We start from the raw sequence: 26,082 nt of genomic DNA on the forward strand, positions 1-26,082 counted from the left end.
AGGACCTCATGCTGATTCGGATGACAAATATGATCTATAGATTTTACTGCAAAGCAGAATGTTGCGAACTTCAGGACACTAGCTGTTACATTGGACAAACAAGAGCAACACACACGCTTCGTCTCAACATGCACTTGCAACATTGAGCTGTTGCGAAGCAGTACATCATTGTCCACAAATTAAAAATTGGATAGAAATTACCAAAGAAGAATAGTTTTGTGCTTCACAAAATTCCTCACCAAAATAGAAAGCTAACCATAGAAACAACACTATATCGTAATATAATGCCACAATTCTGAAGGTACATGGCTCAGCGGTTAGAGCGTCGGGCTCTCAATCATTTACCGAACCGCTAGATTACGGGGACGTAGATACACTAACACCGGTTGTCAGGTGATGGTGGGGTGGGGTGGGGGCAAACATGCATATATATATATATATATATATATATATATATATATATATATATATATATATGTATGTATGTATGTATATGCAGAGAGAAAGAGAGATGATAGATAGATAGTTAGGTAGAAACATGTGAGTATATATATACACACGCACAATATGATATATAGTTGCCGAAATATACAATATGTGTGAAAAAGTGTAATTATGTGTATGTATGTATGTAGTGTTTATATATATATATACATAGAAATATATAAATGCGTATATGCACACACACACACACACACACACACACACACATATATATACATGCATGTCTTCTTCTTTCTTCGTATGTATGCATAGAACGGTATACAATACTGCTATTCATTCTATTGATCGCGCACTTTCCGTAAAAGATTCGTTCCGCAAACAGTCTCCCGTACATATTGTGCAAATCGAACACAAAAGGAACCAACGAATCATAAAAGCATGAGATGTAAACCTTCGGATTAGTTGCAAGAGTTTTTTTTCTTTTTTCATCATTTTTATATACTTTATATCCACGTTTTATTTAATTTTTATTTACCTTGTAGTCACTTCTAGCGTAAATACATTTTCATTTGACACCTTCCTAGTTGTTGAAGCCATATTTCTGATGTAAAAGACAGAAATTATTCATGTTTCATTGTGGCTTTGTCTACCGATAAAGTAAAATATTTCTTCCCTTTATTTTGCGTTACAAATTTGTTGTGATATTGTTGCTAGGCAAAGCACCATAGCGTAATGCAGTGTTTAGTTCTGACACTGTTTTTATCCCTCATTCGATGTGTCATGCAGTATAGCAGCAATAAATACGTGTTTTCAATAGTTTGCATTTGTATATCCTGTTCAGAGAAGCGTAAAAGGAACTGACTGAGTGCAGACGACAGATGAAATAAACTGTTAACAAAATAAAAGAAACAATAATGGCGATGATGTTGAGGTGTTGGTGGTGGTGGTGGTGGTACTGGTGGTGGTAGCGGTAATGGTGATGTTGTTGGTGGTGCGGCTGTTGATTTTCATGATGAAGATGATGAAGTATCTAGAGGCATCTCGTATATCTCGCACGTACACTCACATGTACCTAGGTAGACATATAAACAATTGTTCATTCACTTATAGACGCTCGGGCATGCAAACACACACGTAGACGCCCTCGCAAGCTAGTATCCACCCACACATACGTATATACATGCGCGCGACTGCACACACACACACACACACACCCACACATAAATAAGTACAAACGCTCGCTTACGCCCGCCCGCTAAACAAAATGAACAAATACATCTATGGACTCACTCAGGCAAAGACCGAAATATAGTCCAGACACTGGCAATGTAAACACATTTATACACACACTCACGTACACTGCTTTACATACATACATACATACATACATACATTACATACATGCGTACATATGTAAGTATGTATATATGTATATGTAATGTATGTATATATATATATATATATATATATATATATATATATATATATACACACAAACAATTGCAGCGTGGAAGGTGGTTATAAGCCATTATATATATATATATATATATATATATATATATACATACATACATACACACATTCGTCAGCGAGATGGTTCCATGTTTCAATATGAACCATTACTTCTTTCTTTTTCTGCAATGTGCGAATCCCTGGTATTTGAAGATACCACACTCTCATATAAATGATATATATTTATTCAATAACAAAAAAGGCACTTAATAATTGGTTAGGAATTTATTACTTTTAATTATCAAAGACTATACCGCATAGGAAATTCTTATAAATTTCAATTTAAAAATAGTCTTTTATGAAAAAAAAAAAAAAAGTTTTTAAGTTTCTTTCATTACAGAAGATTTCAATTTTACGATTCAATCACAAAAATATTTTTATTCATTGCAGCACAGTGATTTTACAACGCCTGAGATTTTTTTTTTCAATTTCTGTGTATACATCCGAGAATATAAACGTTTCCCAGATATTTGCTATGCTACGTTCTCAGATTCTAAGACATATTAAAAAATCTCTCCAATTTATACATTTAATCTTTCTGCTATGCTATAATATATATTATGGCTGATACTAAGGAATACCAAAGAGATGTTGTGTTAGAAATCTACCATTGTATTTGTATGTATAATGTGAAAGTGTTAGTTACTTGGTAATCTGATTAAATTACTTTATTATAAGGTGGGGAATCTAAGAGATGATAATGGGATATTATGTATTTCTATGTATATTACTAAGTTTAAGGTATTTGTATGGTTTGAACTTCTCGGTGTAAAAAGAAAAACGATAGTCCTTAAGTATAAGGGGGTGACAGCAATTCTCTAATTTTTTGTCCACACCCGTTTATTATTCCATGTAATGCAATTATAAGATTGTTGTTTCTACATATGCGTTTCAGCCTACACAAACGCATATATATATATATATATATATATATATATATATATATATATATATATATATATATAATGTGTGTGTTATGTGTACTTTTATGGCTTTTTAATTATTATTCGCTGTAATATATATTTTCGACTCATATCCACATAAATATTCATATGAATAGGAAATTATGCATTATATATATATTATTGAGAGCAATCCAATATGGAGATAGTTTTAACTGATAAGTGTTAATGAAGAGCAAATAAGAGAGAAATATATGATGAAAGGAATTATTTGGTGTAGTGTGCGGTTTATCTCAGCCAGGCGTTTAGTGAAGGTAAGAATATAGCTTGGAACGGTTTTGAAATATGGTTTGTAGCACAATGGAAGGCGGTGCACTAGCATGGCCACAACCTTTGGCCGGAAACCAGAGAAAGATAAAAGATATGTTACAATGGAGCATTTGCCTCAAATACCGGAGACTTTTTCGAGGGACTGAATAAAGGTATATTATGGTTAAAATTTCGTAATATGTAAATGGCAGCAACAAACCAAATATATGGGATCGAATATGATCGTCCCCTCCCCATAAATTTGAGGCGTTGTGCCTTCAGTAGAAATAATTATTACTATAATGTAGGAGTAAATTGCAGTACATATATGAATAACTAATTAATGAGAAAGTAGTTACAGCTAATTAATTCATTGATTAGAGATATACAGTAATTATAGTTATTATTATCATCTCTATTTGGGAATGCTGAATTGCTAATAGAATTCAATCCACCCAGGACGCAATAGTCTAATAGTGAAAATGCAGTCGACTGCAACGTACCAAGGAAAATAGGAACCGAAAATAGAAACTTGGATATATTAAAGCTAAAATTACACAACTGAGTAAGTGGAAACTAATTAGATAAGCTAATGGAGACTAAAGAAACTATGTATGATAGTAATACAGAAATATAGTAAAAAGAAATTATACTAACTAGAAGAGGCAACTAGGAGTAGTGGAGGCGTGGTTAGAAGTTTGCTTCCCGGCTACATGGTTTCGGGTTCAGTTCAAATCCGTGGCTCCCCTTTGGCATGTATCTTCTACTTTAGCCTCGACCTGAAAGAAGCACGTCGTGTATATATATATATATATATATATATATATATATATATATATATATATTTGTCTAAAATGTATTAATGAGGGTAGAAATTGATATTAATCAATTAAAACCAGTGGTCTAGCATATTAAAAAAATCCGAAGATTAAAATTATATTACATACAAAAATAAGAGGAATGACCAGCAAAAGTGGACTCCTATATGCTAGAAATAGATGCCGAATCATCTAACCACGAAAAATATGTTCTCAGTAAAAATTCAGCGACGCAACAGACTGTAAAAGAGCAAGACAAATGAAAAAACTACTAAATAAAAAAACGATTAATTTAGTATTTTTTCATTCGTCTTGCCCTTTTACAGTCTGTTGTGTCGCTAATTTTTTACTGAGAACATATATTTTTTTCGTGGTTAGATGATTCGGCATTTATTTCTAGCATATAGGAGTCCACTTTTGCTGGTCATTCCTCTTATTTTTGTATGTAATATATATATTTGTCATTAAATGTGACTGGCGTGTTTAGGAACAACTACATTCCTAGAAATACGAGCTAAAATGCTCTAATGGTGTAGTAATTGCATATGAATGAAAACATATACACTAACAGGGACCTGTTAAAGGTCAGGCAAAAGGGAGAAGGGGGGGAGGGATGCGAATGGTCATGCGTCACATGGTAGGGGAGAAGAGAGAAAGTGGTGGAGAGTAAAGACACAAGGCAGAAGAGAGGTAAGTTGGTCAGAGCGGAGAGGAGGGAGAGAAGTAGGCAAGAAAGAGGTAAATTGGTGAGAGAAAGAGGAAGGGAAAATAGAGAGAGAGAGAGAAAGAGGAAGGGAAAAGGGAGTGAGGAAGGGAAAAGAGAAATAGAAAAAGTGACAGAATTTAGACGTCGAAAAAAAAAGTGGTTGGGGTCAAACAAAAAGCAACAGTTAAGTTTCTGAAAGTGGGAGAGAGAGAGGGAGGGGCAGAAAAGATTTAAATTGGTGAGAGAGAGAGAGATAGGGAGAGAGAGAGAGAGAGATAAGGAGAGAGAGAGAGAGAGAGGAAGGGAAAAGAGACAGTATTAGACGTCGCAAAAAAATGTGGTTGAGGGCAGACAAAAAGCAACGTGAGAGTGAGAAGGACAGAGAGAGAGAGAAAGACAAAACAGAGTTAAATTAGTAGAATAGAAAGAGGAAGGAACAAGAGAAAGAAAAAGAGACTAAATTGACGTCGTAAGAAAAATTAACAACTGAATGTGTAAAAGTAAGAATGGCGCGTAGCATTATATCAAATAATATATATTTCTTACTTATCAGTCGTTAATTAATTTTCAGTACACTACCTGTACGTTAAATTATTTTGCATTCATTTCATTCCTAACTCACAATCATCTCCGAGTTTTACCGTATATTATTCAATAATGCTATCTAAAATCTTATATATCGTTTAAATTAATGAAGCTACAGCAAAACTAATGCGTCTAAATCCTAATTATACATCCTTACAATTTACATAAATCACATTATTTTATCCAAACGATATTTCAATAGGCTTTTCTCTACTTCCTCGTTAATGTAAAATAACATTTCAAAAAGGAACTAGAAACTTCGAAATATTTTCACAGATTTTCAACGTCATAAGTGGTCTCGAATACTTGTCATATACAACCAGCGACTTGGTTACCATATTAGGACATAATTTAGACATATCTACAATTATAATGCTTCTATACACCACGTTCTTATCATTCCCATTAATGGAAAATTTAAATGCTATATATGTTTTCGTTCCGTTTGTCATATTCTAGCTTATATAACAACCTTGCAAAATGTATCTATTCACAAACACCTAGACACCCCACTATATATATAGGAAAAATAGAAGTTGAAAATGCACTGAGAATCGTTAAAATATTTTTTATTAATATATTTGAAGCTTTAACCGGTATCACAGTTTACACTGATTTTCAAAAAGTTCAAATAGAAAGACAAGGTTAATGTCGCAGTGTGCTTCTGACTAGTGTTTGCGGCTTGCCCTATTTTTGTAGAAAGTTCATGGTTCAAATTAGTATATTCACATGACTGGTCTTAGAAAGTTCTGTGTGTATATATATATATATATATATATATATATATATATATATATATATATATATATATATATATGCATATAAGAAGGGATGACCACTAAGTGGACATTCGATATGCTAGAAAGAGGTCATCAACGACCCAACCACAAAGGAAGTGGATTTGGTAGACAGAAACTGAAAGAAGCCTGTCGAATATATATATATATATATATATATATATATACGTATGTATTTGAGTGTATGTGTTTGTCCCTCACCATCGCTTGACAACCGTTTAGTTTTGCGTGTAATCCGGTCCGAAAGTGAAATGACCGTTGCTTCTGATAAGACCCAATGGAGGGAGGAGGTGCATGAGGACTGCTCCCATGACCCTCCGACGAATAATGGGCGGAGAAGATGGCTGAATGGATGTATAGTCCGGCCACTCAAGAAAGAGAAACGAAAGCAGTTCTGAGAGCCACGACAGGAGGCCAATGCGATTAATCACTCGTTATATTATCGAATCTGATAAGTGTTAAGCCAAATAAGTGATTCCATTTATCACATCACACTAGCGGAAAACAACTTAATATTGATTGATTTTATCGACCCTTTGATTGTTTCCTCCGTCTATTGAACATTGCTTGATTGATTCATGCGAAAATAAGCGAAAACCCACCTCCACTACCTCCGTAACCACTCGTAATTTAGTAAAATATAACCATTTACAAAGAAAAAGAGAGAAAAAGTTTCATCAAGCTATCAGCAATTTAACTGATGAACGATTTAACATTTGTCCAGTCTATTTGTGGTCTTTATATTCGCACAAATACTTTACAACAATATCAGGACTGACAGGAAACTGGCTGGCCACAGAGGAACATGGCGGTGGGACTTGATGGTGGCGATAGTGATGTCGTCAGTGAAGTTGCTGACGTAGTGGGAGTGAACAACAGCAGTAGCAGTAACAGTAGTAATAGTGGTGGTGTTCGCTGTAGTTGGAGTGATAGCAGTGGTAAGTTAGAGGCCCACTTTTACAAGTGGAGGCCCACTTTTACAAGTGGGAATTTTGGTAGTGGTGATGGGGATAGGAGTGATAATAGTAGTGGTGGTGGGAGTGTTAGGGTTCTGCTGGTTGTCATAGTAGTAGTAGGGGTTGTGGTAGTGGTGGTAATAGCAGTGATGGTAGTGGAAATAATAGTAGCATTAGTGGTGATGATGGAGGTGGTGGTGCTAGTAGTAGTAATAGTAGCAGTAATGGGGGAGTTGTTGTGGGAGTGTTAGTAGTGGTGGTGGGGTAATAGTGAAGTATTGCCGTGGAAGGTGTGATTTTTGTCATTAGGCCACCCTCTACAACCCACTGACAAAACAAAGGAATGACTTTGGACTGCTGCATTTTCATTAATTCTTTATGGTTAAATAAATGTAGCGTTAACGAAATGAGAAAAGTTGGATTATTGTGAAGAATAGAAATAAAATAAGTAATGAAATAACTCACTATATATGTGTTTGTATGTGTGTGTGTGTGTGTGTATGTATATATATATATATATATATATATATATATATAGACACATGCATATAATTAAATATACAAATATATATAACGACTCTGTCGGTCACGAATGGCCATGGTTGCACCTAAGAGATTCCCCTCCGGGGTACAAGTCTGGACAGAAAGTCACCTCACTGGCAAACGCACAACTTAGGGTTGCTTTTTTTTTTATGGAAAACTGGCATTCGCCCATGCATACCAGTCTCTCCTCTCTCCATGCCATCGATGTTATCCAAGGGAAAGGCAAAGGCCGATACAGCTTGGCAACAGTGACGTCGCAACTCATTTCTACAGCTGAGTGAACTGGAGCAACGTGAAATAAAGTGTCTTGCTCAAGAACACAACACATAGGCCGGTCCGGAAGTCGAGCTCACAGCCTCACGACCGTAAGTTCGACGCTCTAGCCAGTGAGCCATGCGCTATATATATATATATATATATATATATATATATATATATATATATATATATATATATATATATATATGAAAACAGAAAATGGGGAAAAATAGAACGGAAGAAGAAGGTTTTGATTGAGGGGATTGAAGTAGGCTGGGCAGATGTTAGAATGGTAAAAGTATTCAAAAGGAAATATTCAATGAAGAAAAAAGAAAATGGCCGTTTAGTTTCATTGTATTTTATTTTGATTTTATTTGATTTGATTTTTAGCTATCAGTATTCCTAAAATTTCTACCGACCGCTCCTAACTTATCTTTGTAATTCTGACCATTCTTCTAAAGCAACACACCTGCTGCTAAGACTTCTTTCTATTTTTCTTTCTAATCATTCGTAACTGCAGTGGCATTCTCTTCCTCTCTTTCTCTCTCTTTCTTTCTTTCTCTCTCTCTCTCTCTCTCTCTCTCTCTCTCTCTTTCTTTCTCTCTCTCTCTCTCTTTCTCCTCTTTCTCTCTCTCTCTCTCTCTCTCTCTCTTTCTCTTTCTCTTTCTCTCTCTCTCTCTCTCTATATATATATATATTTATATTCATATTCATGTATCTAGTTATACAGTTAAATACACACCCTCCAATTGTAGCTCTTTCCCCATTGAATCCAATTCACTTACCTGCCATTTTCCCACTAAATTCTTTTTACCGTCATAACCTTCTTCTTCTTATTGCATTGTTTCCTTATTTTCCTTTTCTGTTTCTATACTTTTCCCTCTTTCCTAATCTCCTTCAAGTTGTCCCCCCCCCCCTTTTTATTTCTCCTCATCGTTTATCTCAATTTCCCTCCATCATTTATATCTTACAACAGGAATCCAGTAAGTTGCTTGATGACGCTGAGCTCTCTCACGTGAAACATCGAGTAGTAAAAGCCCAATTCGATCAAATCAAAATATTATTAATCTTTATGATGTGAATTACTCTATCTTCTGAGAAAACCCACCTTCCTTTTCTCATCTTTTCTCTATTTTTCCCGTCTTTTTCATTTATTTTTCTTTTCCTTTTTCATTCACTTCTTTTTTCAATCTTAAATTATTTCTCCTCGTGGTCAGGAATTCTATATATGGATGTACAAGTTCTACCATTTTGGGGGTTGTCCTTTGCCTCACAACCCAGTGCAGCCACAAGCGAAACTCAAGGTGACTGACATAAACCCAACAAAATATTTCACAGGGAATTACTGTCCCAGAGCCTAAATTAGTGAGGGACCTGGGTATTGACATGAGTGATGATACTTCTTTCCAAGTGCACATTACCAGGATGGCGACAAAGTGCAGACGACTGGCTGGATGAATCCTGAGAACATTCAGAACCAGAGAAAAGGCAACCATGATGGTCCTATGGAGGACATTACTCGGGGTCAATGCCATGTAAGTGATCGAGACCATGACATTCTCCCTGAATGGATCGCCGGTCGGTCGCGTGGTTTACCCGTTTGCAGTATAGTGAACTGGAGTAACGTGAAATGAATTATTTTGCTCAAGTGTACAAAGCATCGCCCGGTCCGGGAATCGAAACCACCAACTTGCTATTGTGACCGGAATACCCTTAACTCCTCGGCCACATGCGTTCAATGACGCCATAAATTACTTCAAATAACATTCCGTAAAAAAATGACGTCATAGACACGAGCGAAGTAAATTTGAGCTTAGATTTGTTCAGCCAGGGGCAGATTTGGGTTAAAAACCGCAGCAGCAACAGTAACAACAACAGTCACAGTACCACTAACACCACCACTAACAACAACAACAACGGCAGCAACACAACAACATGAACAACAGCAAATCACCAGCAACAATTGCCCATCCTCTGTATTGCATTATCGGTTGTTTGTAGAAACAAACATTATGTTGTGGCTTTCAGCTATTTTCCTTTTGCGGTGTTGAGGGCAATTGCGGTTTATAATTAGGACAAGAAACTTTGTTTATGAGAACCATCACCGTGAGTTTCTCCATCTGTGTGACTCCCTCGGGTCAGTCGATTATTATTCATCATTTATTATCTAACATACATTTTATAATCAAATAAATTTAACTCCACCAGATACTAATTGAATTCCTCAACGATTCTCTTAAGCATTCTATTCATTCCTTTATTCTTTCATTCCCGTTCTGTTATATTCCTTTCCACAAGAGATTCTTTTACAACAACAGCGCACAACTCTTTCTTCCTTTCTTTCTTCATTTCGCTCGGTCGTTCTTTCTTTATTTCTTTCTTTCTTTCTTTCGTTCTTTATTTCATTTTTTCTTTCTTCCTTCCCTTTTCTTCTTTCCTCCACACGTCCCCTTTCTTACCCTCTTCTTTTTCTTATTCTTTTTCTTTTTCCTTTTCTTCTTCTTCTGTTTCTTCTTTTTCATCTTTTCCTCCTCCTCCTCCTCCTCTTCTTCATTTCTAATGGCAAATAAAATATTTAACATTGCACCAAAAACCCAAAGTCCTTGTTATTTATCATCAATTTATCAATAGATTGATTTTCTTTTTTGATTTCCTATTTTGTTTTTCTTATCTTCAATGGAAGAAATATTTCAAAAGCTCACTAAATGGAACAGTAGATTGTTAGGCTATATTTCCCTGGGGCTCACACTCTCTCAGCTATAATAATGTAGGCTAAGTAACAAATAAATGTAAGCATATTTTTCACTACAGCAGATACCGTCTTTACTACTACTACTACCAACAACAACAACAACAACAACAACAACAACAACAACAACAACAACAACAACAACAACAACAACAACAATAATAATAATAATCCTTTCTACTATAGGCAAAGTGCCTGAAATTCTAAGGGTACAAATAAGTCAATTACATCGACCTCAGTTCGTAACTGCTACTTAATTTATCAACCCCGAAAGGATGAAGGGCAAAATCAACCTCAGTGGAATTTGAACTCACAATGTAGCGACGGGCGAAATATCGCTAAGCTTTTCGGCCAACGATTCTTCCAGCACACCACCTTAATAATAATAATAATAATAGCAATAATAGTAATGATCTCAATTTGGCATGTAGTTATCAATCATGTCAAGCGGAGAAATTTTACATTAAATCGGCACCAGAAAATGCCTGGTACATATCTACTTAATCTCCAAAGGAATGAAAGATAAAGCTGACCTTAGTTCTCTACGGACAACATGCAATAATATCTGCTTCCGTTATGTTCACGTGTCAGGTTCTAGAGGCACGAAAGAATAAACTGGATTGTGCAAGAAACAAAAGCGTGTTCGTGCGTCTGCACTACGTTCTTCTTCAGCAAAACCAGTGCATGTTGGAGAGCACAAGGTCGAGCGCTAGACATGATCTGTGAATCACTTCCTGACATCTTTCCATTCATCTATGTCAATTCTTTGGAGGTTCTTCCTTGGGAGATGCACACCACCATCACCATCACTACTGCTATCACCGCAACCGTCACAAGCACCATCACTACCACTTACCGCCGCCGCCTCTGCACACCACCACCACCACCACCACCACAAGTACAACCATCACTACCACCAGAACCACAATCAAAGCCACCACTACCACTACCGCCGCCGCACACTACCACAAGCATCAGCGCTGCCACTGCCACCACTACCACCACCACTGGCACAAACCTTTTTGTCTGGCGTTAGAAACGATTCTTCTAGCACGTCGCCCAACAGCTGATGAAAATAATGTCTGCCAATAAGTTATCGTGTCTGCCAATATGTTATCGTGTATCTACATATTATTTACTAATGTTGTCAACATAGCTAACGTTAATATATAAAGGGTTACAGTGTCAAAAGCATTTGAACTTCGGGTCAAATCAATATTTGGAAAAACACCCAGCGATCACGGCTGCCTCACATCTTACCATCCAAGAGTTGGGTCGTATATGTAATCGAATAAAACTTAGAATTTCATTTAATAATAGTTTCTTCGTTTATCTTACATCAAGTATGATATCTCTTATCTTTTACTTATTGAAGTCATTGGACTGCAGCCATATTGTTGCTCCAGCTTGTAGGACTGAGTCGGACGAGTCGACGCCAGATCTTATGAGCGTTTACTATAGGTCTGGTGGTACTTATGCTATCTTTAAACCGGAGTAAATTGTAGAAACCATGAGGAGACCATGTTGGTTAAATTTCGGAATCACGCGAGTGTTTTATGAAACTACTTTATTCTCTGAATTTATCTCATTGAAGAAAGATGTGGCTTGCCGCACGCTGTCTCTGAGCATGTAACGAGGTTGGTGATTTTGTGTGGCTATGCGAGTTATATTTTTTTAGCTCTTATTTCTAGGAATATCTGGTGCTATTTTGCACCCTCATTTATGAATTTTGCCTTTTTAGTTTTAATTGCTATAGCCACCTATATTATAATTTATTTAATGTCTCATAATATAGTAATTTTCTATTATAATATCTCACTGAATATATATATATATATATATATATATGGTAGGGTGGGGTCACTAACAGCACGCTATTATAGAACAGAGCGAAACAGGATTTATTTAACGAGGTACCTCTTATACGATCACCAGACGAGGCACTTCTGCAACGAGGGATGCACCGCAACAACCAGTGGTACAATATCCGATGCATGAGGTATTGATGCAGGATGGATCGAAACGATTCTTGTAAGCAATAAAGTTGCTCGTATATTCCATTTCCGTCTCTAACATAGGTTTATAGCAAGTGGTATTTGGGTACCCTACTGAATTTTCATTTATATTTTACCTAAGGTGTCACGCAGTGGCACTGAACCCAGAAATATGTTGTTGAAAAGCAAGCTTCTTAGAACACAACCACGCCTTGCGCCTACACAGCATTCCTCATAAGTGTGGTTGATCGTGGCTTACTTAGGATAAAACAATGGCAATGTTAACAAGTGTAAATAGACGGTATGTTTTGAGTAAACATTTCGAAAATATTCCCATATTATGTTAGAATATGAGAAAATCACTTCAGCTACAACTTTATCACCAATATGTCGACATGTATTAAAACGAATCATCGTTATCTGGTTGACAACTCTACTCTGTCTGTATGTAATTAACATAAACACATTTCGTGTCTCTCTTACCAATATCTTCTGATTGTATTTAACCAGGACATAACTATAGGCTTCGACTGAGGAAATTACCATACACGATCTGTTTACTTCGCTACATATAATTATATGAATATGTTCACATAATAGATTTACATGTGTGTATATATACAGACACACCATATATATTGGTAAATATTCGTATGTATGTATATATATATATATATATACATACATACACATTTACATATATATATATATATGTATATATGTATGTATATATATACATGCATATAAATATTTATCAATATATATCGTGTGTCTGTGTATATACCAGTGAATCACACACAACAACATTACGTTTCAAAATTGATTTTCGTTTCCCAAGCATTTTAGACTTATCAAATTGATGTTTTCATTGTCACATCCTCGTAAATGGGATCTACGTTTGAGACAAAAATACCGAAAACGAAGAAAAAGAAAATGATCTCTGTAATAATAATGATAATAATAATAATAATCATGATGATAATATTTATAAGACATCGATCAGTTTTCAAACAAGTGACGTCTGATATAACCTTAGCACATTGCTTCTGATATTTATCAAAATATTTACCCAAACTATTTGATATTCAATTTTTATATTTATTTATGCACCCCCACACACATGCACATCACACACACATAAATGCATATATATATTTGCATATCTGTATGTTTCTCTTGTCTCTATATATAGATATATCAATGTGATTATATATATATATATATATATATATATATATATATATATATGTGTGTGTGTATATATGTTTGTGTGTCTGTGTTTGTCTCCCCAACATCATTTGACCACCGATGCTGGTGTGTTTATGTCCTCGTAACTTAGCGGCTCCTCGAAAGCAACCGATAGAATAAGTCCTAGGCTTACAGAGAATATATATATATATAGGCATTAGGAATTGTTTATTGAATTTTTAGTACCACTGAAGTTATGAGAAATATATTTTTTTTAAACAGACAACAGTAATGGGAATTTCTTATTTTCTATTTCTTATTTTCCAAATGGCCGGTTCCTTGACTGTGCTGGAGCGAGCTTAGATAGCAGTACACTATGAAGTGTGGAATTGCATTGTTTTGCTTGGAGGCGTGCATGGAAAGTTAAACATGCAACACTACGCCCGGAGACAATGAACAGTTGTCATGCAAAGCTAATGATCACGGGCTCTGTGAACGATGCAAGAAGTGGCCGTCCAACTACATCCCGATCAGCGGAGAACGTGGCAACAGTGCAGGAAATGTTTAATCGCAGCCCACAGAAGTCAACACGTCAACCAGCTCATGAAAGTGCACTAACAAGACAAACAATACGTACGGTGTTGCATAAAGAATTTTCGCCCGCGGAAACCCCATTACGCGCAGGAGCTAAATCCTGAAGACTGTGACCGTAGAACTCGAAAAGCATATATTTAAAATATTTGGTGAAAAAAAAAAAAAAACTAGAGATCAGCAGATGGAAAATAAGAATTTCTAATATGAGACAATGAATGAAGAAAATATGACGACACTATGAATTAAAAACTGAGTAAGTTCAGATGTCATTGTAGCCATTTTATTCAAAGAGTTGTCATGCAAATATTTTACAATAATTAGCAGCGGATATTAAGATCGCTATTTCCATCAAAGTAAAATTATTTGGTGACATTGTTATTTAAATTTCACCAATCGTATTTTGTAAATATGAGTAAACAAAATTAAAAAATTTAAATACATAGCAAAAAATATAAATGGTGGAATTAAATTAATTGGTGTAGTTTGAGAAGCAATACAATTGAAGTATTTGTGGGATTTTTTTATCGCTTATCTTTGAAATAAATGTTACTGATTATGCAGACATACACAAAGAGACGCATATCTGCACATGAACAAGTCCCCCCCCCCCAACACATACACACCTCACAATCATTACACATACACAAACACGCACATTACATTCATACGCAAACACGCATATATATTTACGAGTATGTGTGTCTATGTATTTGTGTATAAGTATGAGTGTGTGTATACATGTGTATATATATATATATATATATTTATGTGCACGAGTATGTGTGCGTGTGTATATATATATATATATATACACATAGATAGATCTATACATATGTATATTTATCTGAGTATGTTTGTGTGTATTTATGTGTATTGAAATGACGGTGGGAAAAGGCTGATGAGACAGATGTACATCAACCTAATACACAACGTCTCTGTAAGTAGTCGGTGCTATGATTAATATATGATTTACATATATTAAAATAAAACGCTTAACTAATATAAATTTTTTAACAACAACAAATATGCGGTAATTATATTAAGATTAAGGGGGCGAGCTGGTAGAATCGTTAGGATGACTAGATTTCTTTCTTCAGTTTTTATGTTCTGAGTTCAAATGCCATCGGGGTCGACTTTGTCTTTCATCCTTTCGGGCTTCATGAAATAAGTAGCAGTAAATTAACGGGATCGATACAATCGATTTCCCCCTCCCGCCAAATTGATGGCGTTGCACCAAAATTATCAAGAGGGCAGTGTGGCAAGAAGCTTGCTTCCCAACTATATGGTTCCAGGTTCAGTTCCTCTGCTTGTCATCTTGTGCCAGTGTCTTCTACTATTGCTTTGGGCCGACCAACACCTTGTATGTGGATTTAGCAGACGGAAACTGAAAGAAGCCCGTCATTGTATATATATCTACGTGTGTGTGTTTATCTATCTTTGTGTTTCCCTCCGCTACCGTTTGAAACCGGTGTTTGTGTTTGTCCACGTAATATATTGGTTTGACAAAATCGACCGATAGAATAAGTGCCATGTTTAAAAAAATTAGCACTGGGTTCGATTCATTCGAGTAAAATAATCCATCAATGCAGTGCTCCAGCAAGGCCGTAGTCTAATCACAGAAACAAGTAAAGGCTACAGAAGTAAGGCGGTGAGCTGCCTGAATTAGTAGCACGTCATACAAATTGCTTAGCGGTACTTCGTCCGTCTTTTCCGTTCTGAGTTCAAATACGACAGTGGTCAACTTTGCCTTTCACTCTTCCGGAGACCAATAAAATAAGTACCAGTTGATAACAGAGGCTGATGTAATCAACCTACTCCCGCGAAATTGCTGGCCTTGTGCCAAAATTTGAAATAATTTATATTGTTATATTCCTTTTATAATATTTCTACATATCTACAAAATATATGAATTAAAGGTACGCTGTTGATTTTTCCGGATCTGAGGAAATTAGTAAGCTTTGAGTAGACTGTAGTAGGCAGAAAAAACAACTTTCAGGAACAATAACAGTTTATTGACGTAGTTTACCTACTCAATTCCCCCCAATTGGGATATATATATATATATATATATATATATATTCAACAGGATATCAAGTAGTGACGCAATACGACCGTTGGAAGATACATATATATGAGTGTGTTTGGAAAGCCGGTAACCGGCTCTATGATTATGCCATGTGGAATATTTTGCTTGTTCTTTAGAATTCAAGCTTATATCATTCCGAAACCAATTTTTGACTTGTTTGGAAGATGGATAAGAAATATACCAATAAATAATGGAAGACAGAAGTTTTAGGGCGTCCAACCATAATCTTTGCAATTTCAACTCGACACAACAAAGCATTGTACAATATTTTTTGCAACTCACGACTCAGTAGTAATATCGAGGGGCAGGTGCTGTTGCTGGTGATGATGACGATGATCACCATCATGATGATGACGACTAATGGGATGAATTGCCTGTGAATAGAAAGAGATATTAGAATTGTTTGACCAGGAAATTGATAGCGATCGAATGATAGATGATTAAACGTTCTAAGTCGAAATTGAATGTGGCTGAATAATTACTGCAGGATTGAAGTAAAGTGCTTTCACAATTATCCAAGATATTCCCATATTTGAGTGTCCCTGCTCATGTATGAATGAATGAATGCATGCACGTATTTATGAGTATATCTACATTGATAAGTGTATATACGTAAACACACCCTTATACATACATTCACTCGAAAATATATAGAAACACACATAGCTATATATATAAGTATACACACACACACACACACACACACACACACACACACACACACTCACATACACCCTATATATATATATATATATATATATATATATATATATATATATATATGTACTTCTGAAAGAAAATTCCGTTGTACAATAGATTGGAATCGGAAAGAAGTCAGCGCTAATCCATCATATGGAAGATGTTATTGTTGGAGAGAGAGGAATGAGGACATAATAACAATAATTCCAATATCAACAACAGCAATAATAATAATAATAGTAGTATTAGTAGTAAGAGGATATATTGGGCTTCGCATATTTGTACCTCAGTGTCACTTTGATCGCATGCACTGCTCTCAATAATAACTCCAATAATAATGTTATTGATGAGGATGATATTGAGGAGGAAAAAGAAGAGGAGGGGAGGATAATAATGTGGACACAGGAAGTGTAGAGGTGAAGGAATGCAAAAGGAAACTTTCTTCTGGATATTTCACTCTAAATTGAGTGTCTATATACTATATTCATAGGGGTGAGTCAAAAGAACTATAAATTTAATGAACTGAAGTGAAATCCCGTCTCATGGGAGATGATGATGACGACAAAGATGATGGTGATAATTATTATTATTATTGTTGTTGTTGTTGTTTTGTAGATCTTTTTTCTTTTTCTTCTCCACTTTAAATTTTATTTTGGTAGCGAGCTGGTAGAATCGTCGGTACACCGGACAAAATATTTAACTTATTTCTTCCGCCTCTTTACGTGCTGATATCGAATCCCACGGATGTCATCTGTCCTTTCCTGCATGATAAAATAAAGTACCAGCTAAATACTGGGGTTGATATAATCGATTACCCACACCCCGTAAAATTTTTGCCCTTGTGCCAACAATTTGGAAGACTTTAGGATTGAGAACCACATTTGGGAACCACTGCAATACGGCCTAATACATCACGTGGTTAGTAAAATGAAGAGGCAAGGAGCCAGAGCAAAAGACGTTGAGAGAAAAACGGGAGAGAGAAGTGTTAATGCAGGTAAAATGGGAATTAAAACGGTCCATAGGGAAAAAATGGTTGAGAAACACAGCTATATACTATAGATTTCACCAAGACAATATCTAGGCCAGTGGCAGTAACTTATCCCGAAGTTCCTAATGAGTATCCTTAGTGGTTAACATAGCATGTGGAGCCCATAGTGGAGCACATGCTGAGTCATAAGCGTAATGGAGGGTAAAATTAAAGTGATAATATCGGGTTGATCGTTACAACTACGTTTAAGATGATAGACGAGCTGACATTTAACACGAACTCTATTTATAAATCAATAGTTTTTGACTTGACAGATTTCGTTTCTAAACTGTCCAATTAAATTATACAGCGTGTCACTTCTGGCGATATATATATATATATATATATATATATATATATAAAGAAATACATAAACGTTTGTGTGTGTGTAAAATGTATATATGATGTAATTAACCTACAGCTTATAACGCCTACACTGTGTAAATAAATATATATTCATCGTTATATATATATAACGTACATATGTATGTATACATACGTACACAAACACACGTGTGTAAATATGTGTACAGTTTAGATATAGGTGCATGTTTTATATGTACGTACGCACACGATTGTATGTGCTATGTGCATATAAATATATATTAAATATACATATATGAATACAGCAAATACACGTATATGCATGTGGTAATATACAAACAAAGATTTCAACATGAAGATATAATGGAAACAAAATATCGTATATTTGTATACGTAGAGATAGTCAAATAATTATCCGTATGTGACTCTGTCACAAACATAAGAGAAACGGATGTCCTCTAAACATATATATCTAAATTATAGAGCAGAATATCGAAATGTGTAAATTATGGGGGGAAAAGTCGGTACATAATTTTCGAAAGAAATATAGCAAATCATAAGAAAACGAGAGGAAATCTAACAAAACTAATTCGCAATCATGTTAACCCTTTAGATTTGAAATTTAAAGGGTAAAGACCTCTTTTGGTCATGACTGCCAATAGCTTTGCATCTAGAAAGTTCCCCTCTCAGGCACAAGTCCGGGCAAGTTTGTTTATGGAAGATCAGCAGTCGCTAATGCATACCAGCCTCTCCTGTCCACGCCGCCACTGATATATGTACACTCATACATATATATATACACACACATAATTGGCAGATTAGCATCCCCAATACACACACACACGCACACGCACACGCACACGCGCACACACACATATACTTTTAGGTAAATGTAGTTATGGCAGATCTATGAGGTTAATCAGGGTTTCGAGTTGAACCTCATAGACCGGCCATAACTATTTTTATCTAAATAATCTACTACTCTATAATTTGGAGTGTGCTTCTCTTTCGGATTTATGATGTGTGTGTGAGTGTATATATATAGATATAGGGCAGGGGATTGCCAATTAGTTAATAAAATTTGTGGCGCACATGGGATAAATTCTTGGGGAGAAATGGGGAACGCACTAGCCGATAAATTTGTGAATGCCTTTCCTTATGTGATTTTGATGTCGCATGGTCAAATACCCATGAGTATATGGGCATTTTCAGATTTATCTGTACATCATGCTGAAGAGTGGAGAAGAGTAGTTTTTATATTCTTAATCACGAAACGTCGTACATGATTAACTAAAGGCAAGTTTGCTTTTGTTTTCTCTTCTGTTTTTGTTCTATGTGTGCCGTAAATATCGCCATCCGTTAGAGACAAAATTGTAGTTTAGAATTAGTAGTTCTTTGACTGCTATTTCTAAATTTTCAGTATGTTGGTGAAACAATCTCATGCTGATCCCTATATATTTATAATTATATATATATATATATATATAGCGAGAGAGAGAGAGTAAGATACATAAACACATATTTTTACACACACATGTTTTCCAGGTGGAGTCAGGTTCAAAAGACGCTATGTCTGTCCATTTAGTATAAAGTACTTAAAGATAAAACAGAATGAATAAAACATTTAATCTATAATCAATATTCTATCCATAATGATTATACCGTAAAGACGTGTGTGTGTGTGTGTGTGTGTGTGTATATATCCTTTAAGTAAGTTTACGGGAAACGTTTTTAAGTACGTATATAAAAGCGCCTGTTTTATTATGTCGGCTACAGCCTAATGACACCAACTTGCAATAGAAGTTTATTTTTATGGGGTTTTACCGAGCTATGCCGGTATAATGTAGAATAAATATAATCATAGTAATAATCCGAGGATGGAATTTACAAATATTTTAATGCATCACTACTCGCGCTTCCGCAAATCACACGTTTCTTACGATCATAGTCCGCAGTGCAGACATGATTACTGCACAGCGTTTATCTATCTATCTATCTATCTATCTATAAGCTGTAAACAGGATCTTCTACGCGGTTTTTCGAAAGTTTTAATTCATTTTCTTTCTTTTGCTAACTTATTATGTGGTGTATTATTCTCGGAGAATTTCTGGTGGTAATAGTGTCTTTTGGCGTCTATTTTTCAGTGGTGGGGTGAGGCACATAGCCGGTCCCTTGTTATAATTATGTGTATGATTATAAATTATTTGTGAAATCTACCTCTGAAGTTTTTATTTCCCCGCTGATTTTTACCCTTTATGATATATATATATATATATATATATATATATATATATATGTATCCCACAAACGAAGAACAAACACAAAAACAATAATGCGAGGACGTGGTACATGTAAAGTATTAGCAGACGCCCAGGGAAGGAAAGAAAGGTGGTTTAACGTTTCGAGCAAAGCTCTTCTTCTATACACACACACACACACACACACACACACACACACACACATATTTATAGATAGATACTGAGATACATAAACTTACATATATATATATATATATATATATATATATATATATATAATGTGTGTGTGTGCGTTTGAGTTTGTTTTCGACCCTGTAACCTAGTGGTTTGACAAAAGAAACTGATAGTGTAAGTAGGATATTTAAAAACGTATTACTTACCGGTATAGATTTGTTCGACTAAAACCCTTCAAGACTACACCCTAGCATGGCAGCAGTACAATGACTAAAATAAGTAAAATTATAAAAATAACATACCTGAATATTGTAAGGTATCATTTCTTTGATGCTTTCCCAATTCTGAAAAACCCAGAGTTTTCGACCTGAATTTTGAAACATAAATATATGAAAATAGAAGAAAAAAATGTTTTCGTTTTATGCCATCCACACTGTTTATATTTCATTATTTTTATACCATTTATTTGAATTATTTATCTGAATATTTATATTTTGGTATGATTCCTGGACATTTTCCAACAAAGAATGAAAGATGGCAGAAACACATTAGATAATCGAAAATCAACTGAAAATTTAGTCAAGATTGCCATATTAATAACTGCAGAAGAAATATTTGTATAAAGATTCTTGGGAAGAAATCCAATCTTCCTTTCTTATCTTACAGTGATAAAGATGTCATTTTATTTTTTACGACACGTGTTAAGTCATAATAACAGAAAAATTGGTTTATCACGCAGAAATTTGCCCGTCATGCAATGTATATGCAGAACATTACCCACTTAACACATCTGTTGATGTCTTTAGCAGTCTGAGAGAGATGTATATCGTGATTCGATTTCTTAGTTTAATGTCAAAATTAAACATGACCTATAGAATAAGATGCTGGATTCGGTAAAAGTAATTGCTTATTGATTTCTTGATCTGGGTTCATTTCGTGAGAGGAATGACATTCTTTGATACACATGGTCTTCTTTTTGTTTTTTAATATACTAATACAATTCAAGTTGGCAGACAAATTGTCAGAACTGTTAGCACACCGGATGAAATTACTTACCTGCATTTCGTCCGTTTGTATGTTCTGAGTTCCAATTCAGCTGAGGTTGAACTTACTTTACATCGTCAGTCGAGTTGATATAATCGACGTATCCCCTATCAAGAAATTGCTAGCTTTGTACCAAAATTTGAAACTAATATCTTAAATCGGTTTAAGGCAGCGAGTTGGCAGAACTGTCAGCGGTATTTTGACCGATTTTACGTTCTAAGTTCAAATTCCCTCAAATATATATATATTTACATGTGTATATATATATATATATATATACAACTGGTAGTTATTTTATCAACCCCGAGTATATATATATATATATATATATATAAGAAAGTCAACCTCGTCGGAATTCGGGTTCAGAACGTAAAACCGGACGAAATGCCGCTAAGTGTTTTTTGCCAGCATACTAACTGTTGTACCAGCTCGATGCCTTTAATAATAATAATAATAATGATAATAATTATTTATAACATAGGTAGAAGGTCAGATAATTATAGAGAGATGGAAGATACTTCGTCGAACACTGAAAGACGAGTGTCAAATGTGACCTGAGCAGGATTCGAACACATGACGCAAAAGGTGCAACAATTTACCCTTTTACATCTCCAACACTAAATGTCAATTAACCCTCCTCCAAAGATTAAATGAATATCAAATCTTCGGAAAATTGGTTGAGAGATAATTTTAAAATAACATAGAGAATCTTTAAGAACATAAAAAGTAACAGATTCTTTCTGCATTTCTTCTATTCGACTGTGCCCCAAGGGGGCATCTGTTTTCTTTCAATAAAATCTCTCGATTATGTTAGATTTGAAGTTTAACCTATTCACACAGTATATTGATTTGCATTTTCCTATTTGGCCAAATGCTGCAACGGATTAGTGAATGACTGAACACTTATTAATGCATCTTCCATCAAAAGACTCTTATTTCTGAAAATCTGATATTTTATATTGACATATTCTGTTAACTTTGTTGTGCATCTTTATTACTTAAGTGGTTCCAAGTATTAATACATTCAAGCATTAAGTGCTTGGTCAACATAACGATGATTTCTTTGAAAATCCGTGGATGCTGAGTTACTTAACTTCTATAATATATTGACAGCATCAAAACAAACAGCCATTTTCAATATTCTTCCCAAAAGTAAAATATCCTACATAATTTTAAACTAATATTTGATATTATCCTAAGAAAGCTTTCTATCAAGATAACATTTCGTACCAGTTTTTATTTTTCTAACACAATTTTTATTTTATATATATTTTGCTTTCAACCACATCGTACCTTTGTTATAAGACTTCAACTTCAATCTCTTAGTCATATATTTAATTCAAGATATTTTACTGTTCAGATTTTCTTTTACGAGACGGAATAAAACCCTGCCCTAACTATCATTGATTATCGTGTATTTAAAAAAAAAAAAGAAAGAAAAAACATTTTATCCATAGTACTTAATCAACATATGTAGATTCTCGAAGGATAATCTCCAAAATGAATTCTTCGACATTAAGTACCCGGAGAATCATGAAAAGTATCTGAGGAAATCTCCAGATATATATGCAGGTCTGAACGAAAGAGTATTAGACGAGGGGTTTAGTTCTAAAGTGTAAATTGCTTGGAGCGATAATTTCTGAGATCGAGGCCATAGAAGGAATCTTCGGTTACACAGCAATTGGGGCGAAGCGTCTCCTCACTTGTAATATCTGCAAGAGTGCGCAGTAGATATTCGTAAGAAAAACAAACAGAACATATATGTGTGTGTGTGGCACGTGGCTTAGTGGTTAGGGTGTTGGACTCAATGATCGTAAGATTTCGATTTCAATTCCTGGACTGGGGGACGCATTGTGTTCTTAATCAGTACTAGTTGGATTGGGACATGGTCGGGTGGTCGCCAACTAAACGGGCTCCACCGCTTCAGTAGCTTGCTACTCATGCGAGGAGGGTGGTTTCGACTCCTAGCCGGAGTAAAAAGAGGCCTGTTGTAAAGAGGATGTGCTCCTCGTAGTCAGAGGCATATTATACATATCTGCCATGACTATGTTGATTAGGGTACAGCTTGGCCTTATCCGCTAAAAGATACTGAATAAATACATTTATTCTTCTTATAGAATATTGATTAATCGCTGTTATAACTACTGTGGCTAATCGTTGTAATATTGTTTATCTTTGAGCAACATAGACTTTCAATTGTAATTCTATCTCAGACAATAATCATGAATTAATTCAGGATTCAGTTAAATTCACATAAAATTACAGAACTAAATCAATTACACAAACTTTACATGCAACAAAATTCTCCAGTTGCTCATTACAACTAATATATTTTTGGAAAGAATGTGTAAGTCAAAAATATTGATCAATATCAAAGACACTGTCGGCAAATTCATATGCAATATATGTTTCCAGAATTAAATAAGTGACCGTAAGATCGTCATATCAAGATCCTACAGTTATCCTACTATATAATCATTTAAAGATTTTAACTCTTCCTGTCTCCGTTATATCATTAATACGTGACTTCTGCACATTTTCATTGTTCACAAACTTTATTTCCTTCTAATCCGATTTGGCTCGGTAATACAGGTCCTAAATCTTAATTTAAATCTTGGTGATCATTTCGATGATCAGGTTTGATGCGAATTCCTCGTTGAGAAACTGATAACACTTTCTTCCAGTAGACTTAATTCCGCTCACCGAGAGACTATTCTAACATTTCCAATCTATTTATGCTTCAGAACACAGAAGCAAGATCTAAAACAACGGCAGATCAAAAACGTTATTCAAAATCCTTATTTCTTCTTGCTAACCCACTTTTCTCTTTTCTTTTCACTTTCTTCACCTGTGAGGGATTATTCATGAGTTTGGCGCTGAATAATGAAGACTCGGAGATAATCACCTTGTCGATATTGGGACACGGTTTCGCGTTATAGATTCCTTTCTGTAAAAAGTAAAATTCGCATTTTGTCAAATTTATTTCATTTAACTTAAAGAAATTTTTACTTAGTTAAATACGTCTATCCTCTTTAATCATAGTTGTTTTGTCTCACCCCCACCAAAGCAGTTAAAAAAATGTTAAATAAAATATGTTAATTGAATAATAGAAAAGAAATAAACAATATAGATTTCGTTTTAAGACACCAATTTGTACTAAGTATTGTAAATTTTCCCTCGGACAAGCACGGATTCCAAGCAGAATCTTTGACTGATTGCCAACCTGGGTTATCACAGATCAATTCGTGATAAACGTAACACAGCTCGCACTTGAGTGCATTGTGTTATCTCGGATCAGCAATGCTTGTATCATTGATAAACGAGGTTAGATGCATAAACAACGTTCATAATCTTGTATAACATAAAAAACATCAACCAACAAGTTAGCCCCTACATGAATATTTGACCTACAAAATATAGTAGTCATATCTCATTCAAACAATATATTATTATAGTAAAACGAGAGTGGCACATTACGTTCTAGATACAAAATATCTAACTAAAAGTTGGAATGGTCAGGCCTGGAACACCTTTTGTCAAGTCACTTCAAGTTTAGAACGGAACCAGGCGTCACACCACTTTTCAGTGTTCTACTCCCATTTGACTACATCACCACCTCTCCTCGCGTCCCGCTCTCAACCAGCGTCAGAAAACAACACCAAGAACTGGTTGTTAAAAATGATAGTTTCCGAAGATTCAAGTTGACAGCTTTGAGTATGGAGAGGTCAAACAAGAAATAACATTTAAACACTGTCAGGCAAGGTGTAAAACTAAACAAACTATTACAATTCTGCTGCAGTTGTTGCTACCAACACAAATGAACTGTCTTACTATCGTATGTGTTAACTACTAGTATGTACACAGTATTTCGTTTGGCAACCATAATATACAACGAAGTTTATTAAAAGATTCTTATCAATATTGTCTTACTTTCGTGTTAGCAGTTCCATGTTCTCATTTTTATCTCTACAGATTTTCTGTAGAGTTCTGAGCCAGCACTGAAAGTAACTAGATTTCTTATACGAATACGTATCTAAACTATGCGATCGGAGATAGAGGATATAGTGTCTACATTAACTTGGTAGACTTTGTGTTGTTGTTGTTACGAAGTTAAA

The 26,082-nt window shown here is 35.0% G+C and overlaps 1 protein-coding gene and 1 long non-coding RNA gene across 5 annotated transcripts in view; one reads left to right on the forward strand and one right to left on the reverse strand.

The window, feature by feature from the left end:
• LOC149131434 (uncharacterized) overlaps positions 1-26,082 on the forward strand; it is a 111,997-nt gene that overhangs the window by 46,031 nt on the left and 39,884 nt on the right. The window lies entirely within an intron of this gene.
• Positions 23,399-26,082, reverse strand: part of LOC128250544 (uncharacterized) — a 78,329-nt gene continuing 75,645 nt past the window's right edge. For all 4 annotated transcript variants that reach the window (XM_089339515.1, XM_052975829.2, XM_089339513.1 and 1 more), the window contains one exon: positions 23,399-24,914. In XM_089339515.1, the coding sequence (XP_089195641.1) occupies positions 24,869-24,914 (46 nt within the window). In that variant the 3' untranslated portion in view covers positions 23,399-24,868. The remainder of the gene's footprint in view (positions 24,915-26,082) is intronic.

Source organism: Octopus bimaculoides, chromosome 22 (assembly GCF_046866305.1).
Source record: "Octopus bimaculoides isolate indiv1 chromosome 22, ASM4686630v1, whole genome shotgun sequence".
NCBI lineage: Eukaryota > Metazoa > Mollusca > Cephalopoda > Octopoda > Octopodidae > Octopus > Octopus bimaculoides.